Source organism: Rhincodon typus, chromosome 9, assembly GCF_021869965.1.
Source record: "Rhincodon typus isolate 14 chromosome 9, sRhiTyp1.1, whole genome shotgun sequence".
NCBI lineage: Eukaryota > Metazoa > Chordata > Chondrichthyes > Orectolobiformes > Rhincodontidae > Rhincodon > Rhincodon typus.
This window is the reverse complement of record NC_063340.1, coordinates 75,672,370-75,685,434: the sequence shown is the minus strand read 5'-3', so window position 1 is coordinate 75,685,434 and position 13,065 is coordinate 75,672,370. Positions and strand designations below refer to the sequence as shown.

The following is a 13,065-nucleotide window of genomic DNA, read 5'->3' as shown; positions in this document are numbered from 1 at the left end:
GCAGTGCTAACCATTGTGCCACCGTGCCGCCCGCTTCACGCTGGAGCTTCCTCCAAGTCGGTTTCTTCTGAACGAAGGTCTACCACGTGTTGACATCAATGCTACCATTCTTGACAAAAACCTTTAGGGAGTCTTTGAAATGCTTCCTTTGTCCTCCTCGCGTTTGGGTGCCTTCCTTCAGTTGGGTGAAAAGGATTTGATTTGGCAGTTGGAACACAGGCATCCTATGTACATGGCCAATACTCCTTATAGTAGCAGTGTGAAACGACTAACTTCACATGTTGCACAGATTTTTTTAGATATTTTGTTATTCCATTGTAATCTGAGGTAGACTAGGCATCTTTTTGGGACTGAAAGTGGGGACTTGGACTCTATGAGCCTGTAAGACACAGTGATAAATGATGAGAGTAGCCTTTATCTTTCCAGATGGCTTTGATGTACCCAATTTCAGCATTGGATTTGCACAAGTGAAGTACGCTTGAGATAGTCAATGGTAGTGAACCTGCTGGCAGATTTCTCAACTAGTGCGTCGAGGAAAGGGAGCTCATTTGATTATTTCATTTCAAATGTGAATTTGAGTATGGGATGGAGCACATTGAGATGAGTAAGGATATTCTTACATGCAGTTGCAGATTCAAATATAGCAAATATATCGTCTACATATCACAAATATGTAAAGGTATTTACTCCCATTTGTATGCTGAGTCAAGCAGAACAGGAAAGTCTTTGTACAATCTGTGATCTGTGCTGGTCTCAGCTGCAGGACTACTGCAGTTTCCGAAGCAAACCTGGAGCAGGCAAAACATCAGCTGGGTTTGTAGAATTGACCAGACTCGAGAGGCTTCTGGCTACATCCATCACAGGTATAAATATCCAGAACTGATTAAAAGTAATAGTTTGTGACAAAACCAATTAACATTAAAAAGTCACTTAATGGTGACTTAAGAAGGCACCTCCTTACAAAAAGGTGATTAGCAAGCCACTTTATTGTTGGTGTCTGACTAGGGAACACAACGGCAATTTCACCAAGGTACATAATGTGTTGTCACTGTAATAAGACACACGGCTTTCCCTCAATAGAGAGAGATGTGAAGATCTCTTTGTGAAGTTAGTACTTTTTAACATTGGAATGATTTGTTAGCAAGAAAGTTTATTTCTGATCAAACAAAGTAATTTGTTGAGATGCTAAATATAATTCATTGGGATTTTAATAATAGGTGGTCTGGTGAAGATATAATTAAAAAGGTTAACATGACCATCCAGATTAGCATACACAATCACAGACTAGAATGAATTCCATTTGATCACATTCTTCCAGAATTATGAATCCATTATTGTGTTACAATGGCTATTGTTTATTAAATTAATTTAATGTTCTGACCTCAGCCATACTTCCAGGCAACTCTTGCTTGCTTGTGAAAACTTTAGTTTCAAAGAACCAGTAGGCTTGCGGTGTAGGAAAATTCTTAAACAAATCTAAATGGCCATTGAAAATTTTAAAATATCATTGTGACTGAACGAACTCAGTCAAGTTCGATAGTATTCAGATTCATTCATACAGTTTGGATATCATTCACTTCTTTTGGCTGTAGCACCAATGGTTTGAGACAAGAATAGACATAGTTTAGAATTCTGGAATATCTTTCAGTAGCCAAAAGAAGAACTCAGACTGCAGTGTTTTACTATGTGAGCTAGACTTCAGGAGTAAATTGACTCCCCCAAAAGTACAAGATTCTCATGGAAAAAGATAATGCCTCACAGTTGCACCATTTATGGAGGTGTTCAGGGAAACACCCAATTTTCCATAAGCCAGACCTAAGTTATATTGCCACTTCTATGGGACCAAAAGATCTCTACTGACATAAAGTAGCAGTTTAATTAAATGTACTCTCAAACCTTTGGGTTTTGATTTAAGAAAAACTTTAAAGGCAGAATTTGAAATAAAATATAACATTTGATTCCATCAAGATCTAAAAGTTTTCCCAAACAAAAATATTCACCCTTACCAAAATTTCTGTTTGAAATGTCCTGTTGTGTCAATGAACTACATGTACAATGAAGAACAAGGCAACATTCAGCTGTAGAGAGAGGCAGAGACAAAAAAAACAGGCACACATAAATATACACAGATTTTTTCAAACATTTTAGTGCTTACTCAATTTCCTTCCATTTTGTCGTCCATAAATTTCTCACAAAACTTAAATCTCCTAAAACTTCAGAACTTTCAGGAGTTCTCTCTCAATCTATGACACAATTTGAACATAAGTTGACAGAAAAAAATTGAATTGTAAGTGAAATGATTACAACTGGAAATTGTACTACAAATTCTTGATTTTTTTCAAGCTTTATTTGATTTTGTATGCCACTGCTTTGGCCACTCTTTCTCCACCCATGTCTCCAGTACTTTTAATACATCCACCCTCTTGTAAAATTTGCACAGGTCAATTAGCTGTGCTACTGTTTGTTCACTGTTCCTCAACAAAAACTCCAAGGTAGGGCTCTGTTGTTTCTGTTCCAAAAAGCAAAGTTCATCATAGGTCATGCCCCATTTGCTGGCAAAGTTCCTCCAGTTTTTGATTGTTGGGTGGTATGGATCCAACTTTAACTTCAGTGTGTACAATAAATCTTCATCGTTCATCAGGTCACCAATACAAGGAGGAGAGATGCACAATGATGAATTTTTATATGTAGTTTCTGAACAGTCTGTACACGATTTACTGTCTTTCACATCTGCAACCAAGAAGTAGGAAATTAGCTTCAGTAAATATATTGTAATTTAGCTTTCCATGACGTTTGATCCCATTTTCACCTCTTTATGTTACTGCATTCATATTAATAGCTGTCACAACCAAAGTTCCCTCATTTTTTGGGAGTGTGTAGCCCTTTAAATTTTTTTGCCAAGTAACACACATGATCATTTTAGAGTTGACTTATGTGCTGATTGCATGGGGACTTACAGGAAAGATGACTGCAACATTAGTTACAGAGTTGTAAACTAAACCCTCTATAGGCACTCGAACCCATGCAAAGAATTGTTTTCCACCAACACTTCTATGAGATAGTATTTATATTTATCATTAGAGGCACTTTATAAAAAGATAAACTAATTCCATTGGTTGGAGATTCTACAATCAGGAGGCATAGTGTGAGGATTTGGGCTAGACTGTTCAGGAGAGATGTTAGGAAGCACTTCTATACACAAACGGACGGTAGGTGTCTGGAACTCTTTTTCATAAATGGAGGTAGATGATAGATCAGTTGTTTACATTAAGTCTGAGGTAGATTTTTTTTTGTTAAGCAAAGGCATTAAGGGGTATGGGCCAAAGGCAGATATGTGAAGTTAGGCCACCAATCATCCATGACCTCACTGAATGGTGGAACAGGCTCAAGGGACTGAATAGCCTAGTTCTGTTCCTATGTTCCGCTACAACAGAAACAAAAAGCCAAGCATTCCCAATCCTGATCAACATCTGGTTACTCCTGCTGGAAAATGAGTACATGTAGTCATTAGATGAGAATTAAATCAACGACCCAGATTTTACAAACCAATATTGGCAAATGTTGAGTTCTTTGCTGGTATTGAGGTTTGCAATGGAACCATAGCTTCTGGGAAGTGACTTACAATCAAATTTGGAAGTTGCAGTTTGCCTGAATATTTACCTCAACATTTATGCTGACTATTTGGAGCTGTACCTAGTGGTTGTAGACCCTGTCCAGGCATGTTGTCCTTTGAGTCAGTACAGGCATCAAAAACACTCCCACACCAGCATCACTCCCAGTTTTGGAGATGCTCCCCAACCTTGGTATGTCAGGGTCCTCAGTTCCATCATTGTTGGAGAAGAGCTGGGGGTGCAAATGAAGTGGTAGCAGGTCTGGATGGGCATGGTGGTGGTGTGGGAGGGAAGCTGGGCAGGGTACAGGAAATGTGCAGGTAAGGAACGAATTTTAAAAAAATTCTTTCATTGGACGTTACATGCATTAGCAAGGCCATCGCCCATCCCCAGAAGCTCTTGAATTGAGTGGCTTATCAAGCCATTTCAAAGGGCAGTTATGAGTCAATCACATCAAAACTGGCTAAAGCCAGGAAGGACGCCAGATTTCTTTTTCTAAAGGGCATTAGTGAACCAAATATATTTTTAGAGAAATCAATCATAATTGTCATGATCACCATTACTGAGAGCAGGTTTACTGTTAATTAATTGAATTTTAATTCCACCAACTGCCATTGTGAGATTTGTACCCATGGCACAGGCCATTAGCCTGGGCTCTAGATTACCAGTCTAGCGATATTGTCACCACTCCTCACTAAGCAACACAGTGGGATGGGTGTCAGATTTCAAAACAGATTTTAAAAAGATTTAAAGTGCCAAAATACACTTGAAAACACTTAGCTGCCATGTGCTGAAGGCAGACACAAAGGGCCAGATGGCTTTGCTGCCTCACTACAAGGCCACCCTAAACCCACCTCGCTGATTCATGCTGCAGCTGGGACAGCAATTTCCCGCTGTGGCCTATTAAACAAAGTAAGAATGCACTTTTAAACGCAGTCAGCGACATACACCTTTGCTTTGTTGCTGACAGGTCAAATGGTTGGCTACAACAAGTCTCAAATTTGAACTAACAGGTGCTCACAGTCTAGATCCATATTTGAGGAATAATCAGTTGGAGTACCCATCTAACATATGGGAGGTAGGTCTTTTGAATCAAAGCTTCAGCAAACCTGCAGTACTTTGGTCAAAGATAGTAAGAACTGCTAATGCTGGAGTCAAAGATAACACAGTGTGGAGCTGGAGGAACACAGCAGGCCATTTTTTCTGAAGAAGGATCCCGACCCGAAATGTCAACTTTCCTGCTCCTCTGATGCTGTCTGGCCTGCTGTGTTCCTTCAGTTCCACACTATTATCTGCAGTACTTTGGTGTGGTGTTTCTAAAACTTAATGCTACCTTCTGCTAGTTTTAGTAAAACCGAGTCACTCTGAGTGATTACATTTGCAGCGATCAGCCTTACAATGCAGAAGATTCTCCTTATGCCCAGCAAAAATCAGTGATGCCATTCACAGAGAACACACTGGTATCTGCCATTCAGTACCTATGGATATAAATGGGTGCAACAGATAAGAAGTGTTTTCCTCCTTTCCTTCATGGGTAATTGTTTTATTGGCCTGCCCCTGAAAGTACCCAATGTGCAAGACAACTAGAAAGGGATCCCACTGGATCTGGATTTTATTCTAAATTCCACTTTGCTTCCCTATTACAACCCACTTTCCTCAGTTCCTTGGCTTTTCAGGTCAATAGCTCCAAATATGCCAAATGTTTTCCTACTGTCCTTAACTTCTATGATTTTAAAAATGTGTAATCTCTATTTAAAAGTTATTCACAGAATCTCTACAGTGCGGGAAGAGGCCATTCAGCCCATCAAGTCTCACCGACCCTCCAAAAAGCATCCTACCCCCCAATATCCCTGTAACCTCACATTTCCCATGGCTATTCCACCTAGCCTGCACATCCCTGGACACAATGGACAATTTAGCATGACCAATCAACCTAACCTGCACATCTTTGGACTGTAGGAAGAAACTGCAGCACCTGGAGAAAACCCACGCAGACACAGGGAGAATGTGCAAACTTGACACAGACAGTCATGCGGGCTGGAATCAAACCTGGGTCCCTGGTGCTGCACTAGGCCACCTTGCCACCTCATTTCAGATTATACTCTTCATAAAAACTCACCAAGAAACTCTATACCTGGAGAAAATATTCCAAATATTTCTTAAAACCTGACATTAGAACTTATAACTTGGCAATCACCATTCGATTCAATATAGGATCAATATTTTTGCTGAGGAGACAGCCGGCAGTTTGAAGGAAAGCAAGCAAGAAGGAAGTAAATGAGTTACAGTAAAATTTAAAGACATAAAATTTATGAACAAAATTCGACATTATTATCATTCACATTTAAAGATAAGTTTATCAATGAAGCTGACATGTACCTTAAACTTTCCCTTGGTCTATGAATGCATGTAGAAGAATCATAACTAGAAAATGTGAGGAGGAAGGGAGAAATGTTCAGAAGATCTCAGCCTTGGCAACAATAGCAACGAAACTGATCTTCACAAAACATTAATTTTCTTGACGCACCCTTCTCCTCAATGAAAAACGATACAGCCTGCCTCCCTTACAGGGCCGCACAAATGCAGGTCTTGGAGATCCTAAATCTTAACCAGGATTTTCCGGAGAAAGAGTAGGTCATATGGCCTGTTGGTCTAGATTTCATAGAATCATTGAACAGTTACAGCAAAGATGGAGGCCTTTCTGTCCATTTGTGTTTGCATTGGTTCACTGTAAGAACAACTCAGCTAGTCCTTTCCCTGAAGTTTTGCAATTTTTTATCTTCAAATAATTATTCCAATTACATTTGAAAGCCACAATCTCAGCTAATGCTTTCTAAATCCTAATCAAGTTCACACACAAATGCTTATCTTCATGTCACCTTTGGTTCTTTCACCATGCATCTTAAATCAATGTTCTCTGTTTTTCTCTTCTTCCATTAATGACAACAGTTTCTCCCTATTTATTCTATACTCATGATTTCAAACATTGAATCATAGAACCCCTGTAGTGTGGAAACAGGCCCTTTGGCCCAACAAGTCCACACCGAACCTCAGAGCATCCTACCCAGACCCATCCCCCTATAACCCACCTAATCTACACATCCCTGAACACTATGGGCAATTTAGCATGGCCAATCAACCCTAACCTGCACATCTTTGGACTGTGGGGGAAAACCGGAGCACCCGGAGGAAACCCACGCAGACATGGGGAGAATGTGCAAACTCCACACAGACAGTCGCCCAAGGGCGAAATCGAACCCGAGTTGCTGGTGCTGTGAGGCAGCAGTGCTAACCACTGAACCACCGTGCCACCCCTCATTTTTATCGATTCTCCTATCAACCTTGTCTTCTATAAAGGGATCAAAACCAACTTCTCCAATCTATCCATATAACTGTAAGATCATAAGATAAAGGAGCAGAATTAGGCCATTCAGCCCATCAAGTCTGCTCTGCCATTCAGTAATGACTGATATATTTCTCAACCCCATTGCCCTGCCTTCTTCCCATAACCCTTGATCCCTTTACTAATCAAGGTCCTATTTATCTCTGTCATAAATACACTCAATGACTTGGCCCCCACAATGTTCTTAGCAATGAATTCCACGGAATAACCATCCTCTAGCTGAAGAAATTCCTCCTCATCCCAGTTCCAAAGGGTTGTCTTTTCACTCTGAGGCTATATTCTCAGGACCTAGTCTCTCCTGCGGGTGGAAACATCTTCATGTCAATTCTATCCAGGCCTCTCTATATTCTGTAAGTTTCAATGAGATCATCCCTCATCCTTCTAAACACCATGAAATACAGACCCAGAGTCCTCAACCACTTCCACATGACAAGCCCTTCATACCCAGGATCACTCTTGTAAGCCTTCTCTGGACCCCTACCAATGCCAGCACACCCTTCCTTAGATATAGGGCCCAAAACTGCTCACAGTATTCCAAATGTGGTCTGACCAGAGCCTTACACAGCCTCAGCCATACATCTCTGCTCTTGTATTCTACACCTTTCAAAATAAATGCTAACATTACATTTGCATTCCTAACTGCCAACAGAACGTGCATGTTAACCTTAAGAGCATCTTGAAGTAGGACTCCCAAGTCCTTTTGTGCTTTAGATTTCTGAAGCCTTTCCCCATTTTGAAAGTAGTCTATGCCTGTTTTCTTTCTACCAAAGTGCACAAACTCACACTTTCCCACATTATATTCCATCTGCCACTTCTTTGCCCACTCTCCTAATCTGTCCATGTCCTTCTGCAGCCACCCCACTACTTCAACACTACCTATCCTTCCACCTATGTGTCATCTACAAACTTAGCAACAATGCCCTCAGCTCTTTTGTCCAGATCTTTAATGTATAATCTGAATAGTTATGGTCCCAAAACTGACCCCTAAAGAACTCTACTACTCACCAGCTGCCCCTGAGAAAGATTCCTTTATCTCCACTCTCTGCTTTGTGTCAGTCAGCCAATCCGTTATCCATGCCAGTACCTTGCCCCTAACACAATGGGCTCTTGTCTTATTTAGCAGCCTCCTGTGCAACACCTTGTCAAAGACCTTCTGGAAATCCAAGTAGATCACATCTTCTGGCTCTCTTTTGTCCAATTTGCTTGTCACTCACTCAAAAAATTCTAACATATTTGTCAAGCATGACCTCCCCTTAACGAAGCCATCGGACTCAACCTATTTTACCAAGCACTTCCATGTCATCTCATCCTTAATAATGCACTCTAAAAAGGGTTCCACACCCTTAAACCTCTCATAAATCTCTTCACATCCTTCACATCACTCCTAACCTCCCTAAATTGTAGTGCCCAGAATTGGACATAATTCCGCAGCTAAATCTAAGCTAGTGATTTATAAATATTTACCATAACATACTTCCTTTTCTACTCTATTTGTTACTTATAAAGCCCAGGATCCTGGGTGCCTTATCTACTGCTCTTTCAGCCTGTCTGCTACATGAATTGATTTGTGCACAATATATCTGTATGTCTTACAACTTCTCCACTCCTTTTAGAATTCTTTTGGCTCTCCTTGTTATTCCTCCCCAAATGTTTACTTTACATACTCTGCATTAAATTTCATCTGCCACATGTCTGGCCACTCCACTTATCTGTCCATATCCCCTTGAAATCTATCATTATCCTCATAGTTCACAATATTTCCACGTTTTGTGTGATGTAAAATTTTGAAACTTTGTGCTGTACACACAAGTAATCTAAGCCTTTAAGGTAGATCAAGAAAAGCAGTGATCCTAGCATTGGCTCCTAAGCAACCCTAGTGTACACCTTCTCCATTACTCACCACAACTTTGACTAATGACCAATGAAATTTAAAATAAGACTTGAACACATGTACAGCCCAAAGATCATGAAGCTGGAATTCTTTATTCCACCAGCATCAGATCTTTACAAACAGTAAGAGAAATGAAGGATAACCAAAGACTAAATACACAATATACAATGAATGACCGTTTGGGTTATAATGGACTTAGGAATTCCTTTATCTGACTTTATCCCTTCCCAATAGCTCTCTCTCTCTCTCCATGAGGCTTTTCCTGTCAGGGAGAGTCTAGGACCAGAGAACATATTCTCAGTGTATACGATCACCCATTTAACACAGAGATGAGGAGGAATTTCTTTTCTCTTAGGGAACTCGATCTGTGGAATTCATTACCACAGAGGGCTGTTAAGGCTTCAACCTCTGAAATTCAGATTTTCAGAGGAATACTCTGGTGCCAATTGGAAAGTCAGTCCTGTCAACCTTGTGATTAATCAATGCTTTTCTTTTCAGCATTTCTCTCTCATTGTCATCTCAAATGTCTGGCTTAGCATCGTGTGATGCTCAGCTATTCACCTGTTGACCTAGTCATCCTCATCAAAAGCTGTGGTGAGCCTGGGGAAATAGTCCACAGAAAGGGCTGAGTCTTGCCTAAAGAAAAGATAGTGCAGAGAATACCTTGTGGATTAGTGTAGGGTGCTTTACAAGCATTAACTAGCTCTGGCATGTACTTAGGCACTTTCATTTACTCTCAGCTAGGTAGGATGCGCAGACGGTCATGCAAGTACAGTTGATTTGTTTGCACTCTCCATTACCCTCTGGATGACGGGAAGTGGTGTGGCTCTTAGCAACGCCATGGACTTGCCAATCCCCATCTAATATCTTGCTCTCAAAATTGCTCCCCAACCATGATGAATCTGACGTGGAAGACTGAAACAGACAAACCAATTAGAAACTAACACTTTGGTTATCAGGTGAAGCTTTGCGACCAGAGGTCAGAGCAGCATGCGTGAAATTAGTGAAGACGTTCGTAAGCACAAGAATGTGTAAATCCCATTACTACTGGGGTCAAGGACCATAAAATCCATAGCAAGTACTTCCACAATAGTGGTTCTCAACCTTTTCAGTCTCAAGGCATACTTCAACAAGACAAACAATTCCACAGCACATCCACATTCAGTATAATTGATTGTTCACAAATATCACATTTACTTGCATTTACTATGGTCACAGCCTTACTAGAGAAGTTTTTTGCAACACGGTGCACACGACATGTTAAAAAGGGTCAAAAGCATTAATGTTTCAAATCAGCCGGGAGAAATCCACCATCTTCGACTGTGAGCACAGACACTTCTTCAAGATCGGCTCAATTTAAGTGTTTCTAATTATTCTTGAACAATGGATCAGAGCAAACCACAATGTAGAATAAACTACAATTCATCAAGTTAGTAGCAAACCTGGCCCTGCCGGTGTGCACAGAACATTTTGATCTGAGGAAAAATTGATGAGAGGCCCATCTGCAAATCTTGCTCCAAATTCTCTTACAGTGCTATAAGAAGTCTGTGCTGTAAATGGCATCTTAACTTATTTGGTACAATCACAATATTTGCCAAGTTCTCTCTGCAGCTGAGACATTCAGGCAACGGGCTAGCAGCATCTCCTGTACATGAAAATCCAAAGGCCAGATTGTTCTCATTTTACTGTCTCTGAACAGTTCTTGCTTCTTTTCTCTTGGGTTCATATGTTTCATTGACTGAATTAACAGAGGAATCACCTCTTCTGCCAAGAAATTTAACCATTTCTTCTTAGAATCTAAGACTTAGATAAGTGGCATAAGTTAAAAAAAATTCCAAAAATATTCACTTTAAAATTCATAGTAATGTGTCCAGACAGGCAAGCTTAACAGCCCTTTCAATTGTATGTCTCTTTACTGCATATGCGCAGTATCGTCTCATAATGAATGTTTGGTCCTCCACATATCCAGATGCCAGATTTCTATGCATTCATGGTATCGGAAGCCATTACGCAAAGCAGCACTGCTCCTGAGAATTTCACAGAACTCATGTGACTACTCACCTGGCCCTATTGTGCCATGTCACACCAGTTGTAAACCTCTGCTCCAGAGGTCTTGTGATGACCAAGGATCCCGTGCTAGGCTAAAATGTTCTTCTCTTTGGCCAAAGTACACTTTTCATAATTGTGACAGTAGTCATCAATATCATTACCAATGCCAGGCCAGTGACACCGCTCTCTGGTTTGTCTTCCTTGTTGCTTGGTGTCCTGAAGCGCTATATTTGACACTTTAAGGCTATCAAGGATGATAAGTTGCTTCACCTTGTGCTTCTTGTCATGAACCAGCCAACAAAGGGCTCCATCCTCCTCTCTGATCATCTTCCAGCACCTCAACTTGGACTCCTTCATCAGGTGCTATTGGATTGGTGGATGTGGGCCTCCTGTAATGGTACAGTCTACCAGCTGTTTGAGGTCCCCTTTTGAAATAGATGGCAAAGGTGAAAGTATTCCTGACTCTACCAATCTTCACCTGGTTTGGATCTCACTCATAAAGACATCAGTGACACTCTGCTGAATCTTAATTTGAACGTCAATGGAATTGGGGTCAGAATGATGCCTTTGTCTTGAGACATGGGCATGGTGTCAGCCACAGCTCCCTCCAGTCGGGAAGGAGAGGTACCCTCCTGTGGTCAATAGTGTGAGTAAGGGCATTAGCATTTGCGTTACTTTTGCCTGACCTGCACTGGTTCTGGAATCAAAACTGCACAAGTTCAGTGTCTCATTAAGTTTATGTTGTTCGCAGCTTGGTGGAAATTTGCAAATAGCAGCGTGGGTTGGTGTCTGTAAACACTTCAAACTCTTCACTGATCAGAATGTCTCCGAACTTCTGGGAAATGGCCCACCTCAAAGCTTGGTTTAAGTTTCATACTGGAATAATACTCCATATTCCTCCCATTTGGCTTTAGACTCTCACTGGTATAAGTAATAACCATTCTTTTCTGCCCTTGAAGCTACGACAGCACCACTCCTGGGCCAGTTCCAGTTTTGAAATAACTCCACAGAGGCTGGTATCCCATCAACAAGTTACCCTTTATTAACACATGGAGAGTCCTTGACACTGATCCAGCTCCCTAAGAGCCAGCACTCAGAGTGAACAGAATGTCTGACACTCCTGTTCTTATCTGTCAGCCAGGGATCCCTGAGTGAACAAAATTAACAGCCCCAATCAGGAAGTTCATATTCTTTGAGGTCCACCTGGCTGGCCTTGCTATAATCACTACAGGTTTCAAATACGAAAAGGTGTTGGAAATCTGGTTAGCCAAGGACAAATGATAAGATACTCTGCTGAAAGGAGTAAATGGAGTCTTCTTATGCTGGGCTCCAATTCCTTGTGACACTCTGTGAAGTATCACACCATGTACATCCTTTCCCAACTGCTCCTTCAGCATTCACTGATGCCATGAACAAATTGTGGTGTGGGATAGCCAACTGCGAAAAATCTTGCACAAATTGCCTATAGTAACAAGCAAAACCAAGGAACCCACACAGTTCCCTCGTTGTCTTGGGCCGGGCCTATTCCTATACCAGACAACAAGGTGCAGGGCTGGATGAACACAGCAGGCCAAGCAGCATCATAGGAGCAGAGAGGCTGACGTTTCGGGCCTAGACCCTTCATCAGAAAAGGGGGAGGGGAAGGGGGTTATAAAATAAATAGGGAGAGAGTGGGAGGCGGATAGAAGAGGGATAGAGGAGAGGATAGGTGGAGAGGAAACAAACAGGTTGAAGAGGCGGGGATGGGGCCAGGAAAGGTGAGTGTAGGTAGGGAGTTAGGAAGGGGATAGGTCAGTCCAGGGAGGACGGACAGGTCAAGGGGGCGGGATGAGGTTGGTCAGTAGGAGATGGAGGTGCGGCTTGAGGTGGGAGGAGGGGATAGGTGGGAGGAAGAACAGGTTAGGGAGGCAGGGACGAGTTGGACTGGTTTTGGGATGCGGTGGGGGGAGGGGAGATTTTGAAACTTGTGAAATCCACATTGATACCATTGGGCTGCAGGGTTCCCAAGCGGAATATGAGTTGCTGTTCCTGCAACCTTCGGGTGGCATCGTTGTGGCACTGCAGGAGGCCCAGGATGGACATGTCGTCTGAGGAATGGGAGGGGGAGTTGA

The 13,065-nt window shown here is 41.6% G+C and overlaps 1 protein-coding gene across 3 annotated transcripts in view; it reads right to left on the bottom strand.

Annotated features, from left to right (window-relative positions):
• Nucleotides 1-1,212: 1,212 nt before the first annotated feature.
• edaradd (EDAR-associated death domain) overlaps nt 1,213-13,065 on the bottom strand; it is a 68,005-nt gene continuing 56,152 nt past the window's right edge. For all 3 annotated transcript variants that reach the window (XM_048601237.1, XM_048601238.1, XM_048601239.1), the window contains exon 6: nt 1,213-2,730. In XM_048601237.1, the coding sequence (XP_048457194.1) occupies nt 2,339-2,730 (392 nt within the window). In that variant the 3' untranslated portion in view covers nt 1,213-2,338. The remainder of the gene's footprint in view (nt 2,731-13,065) is intronic.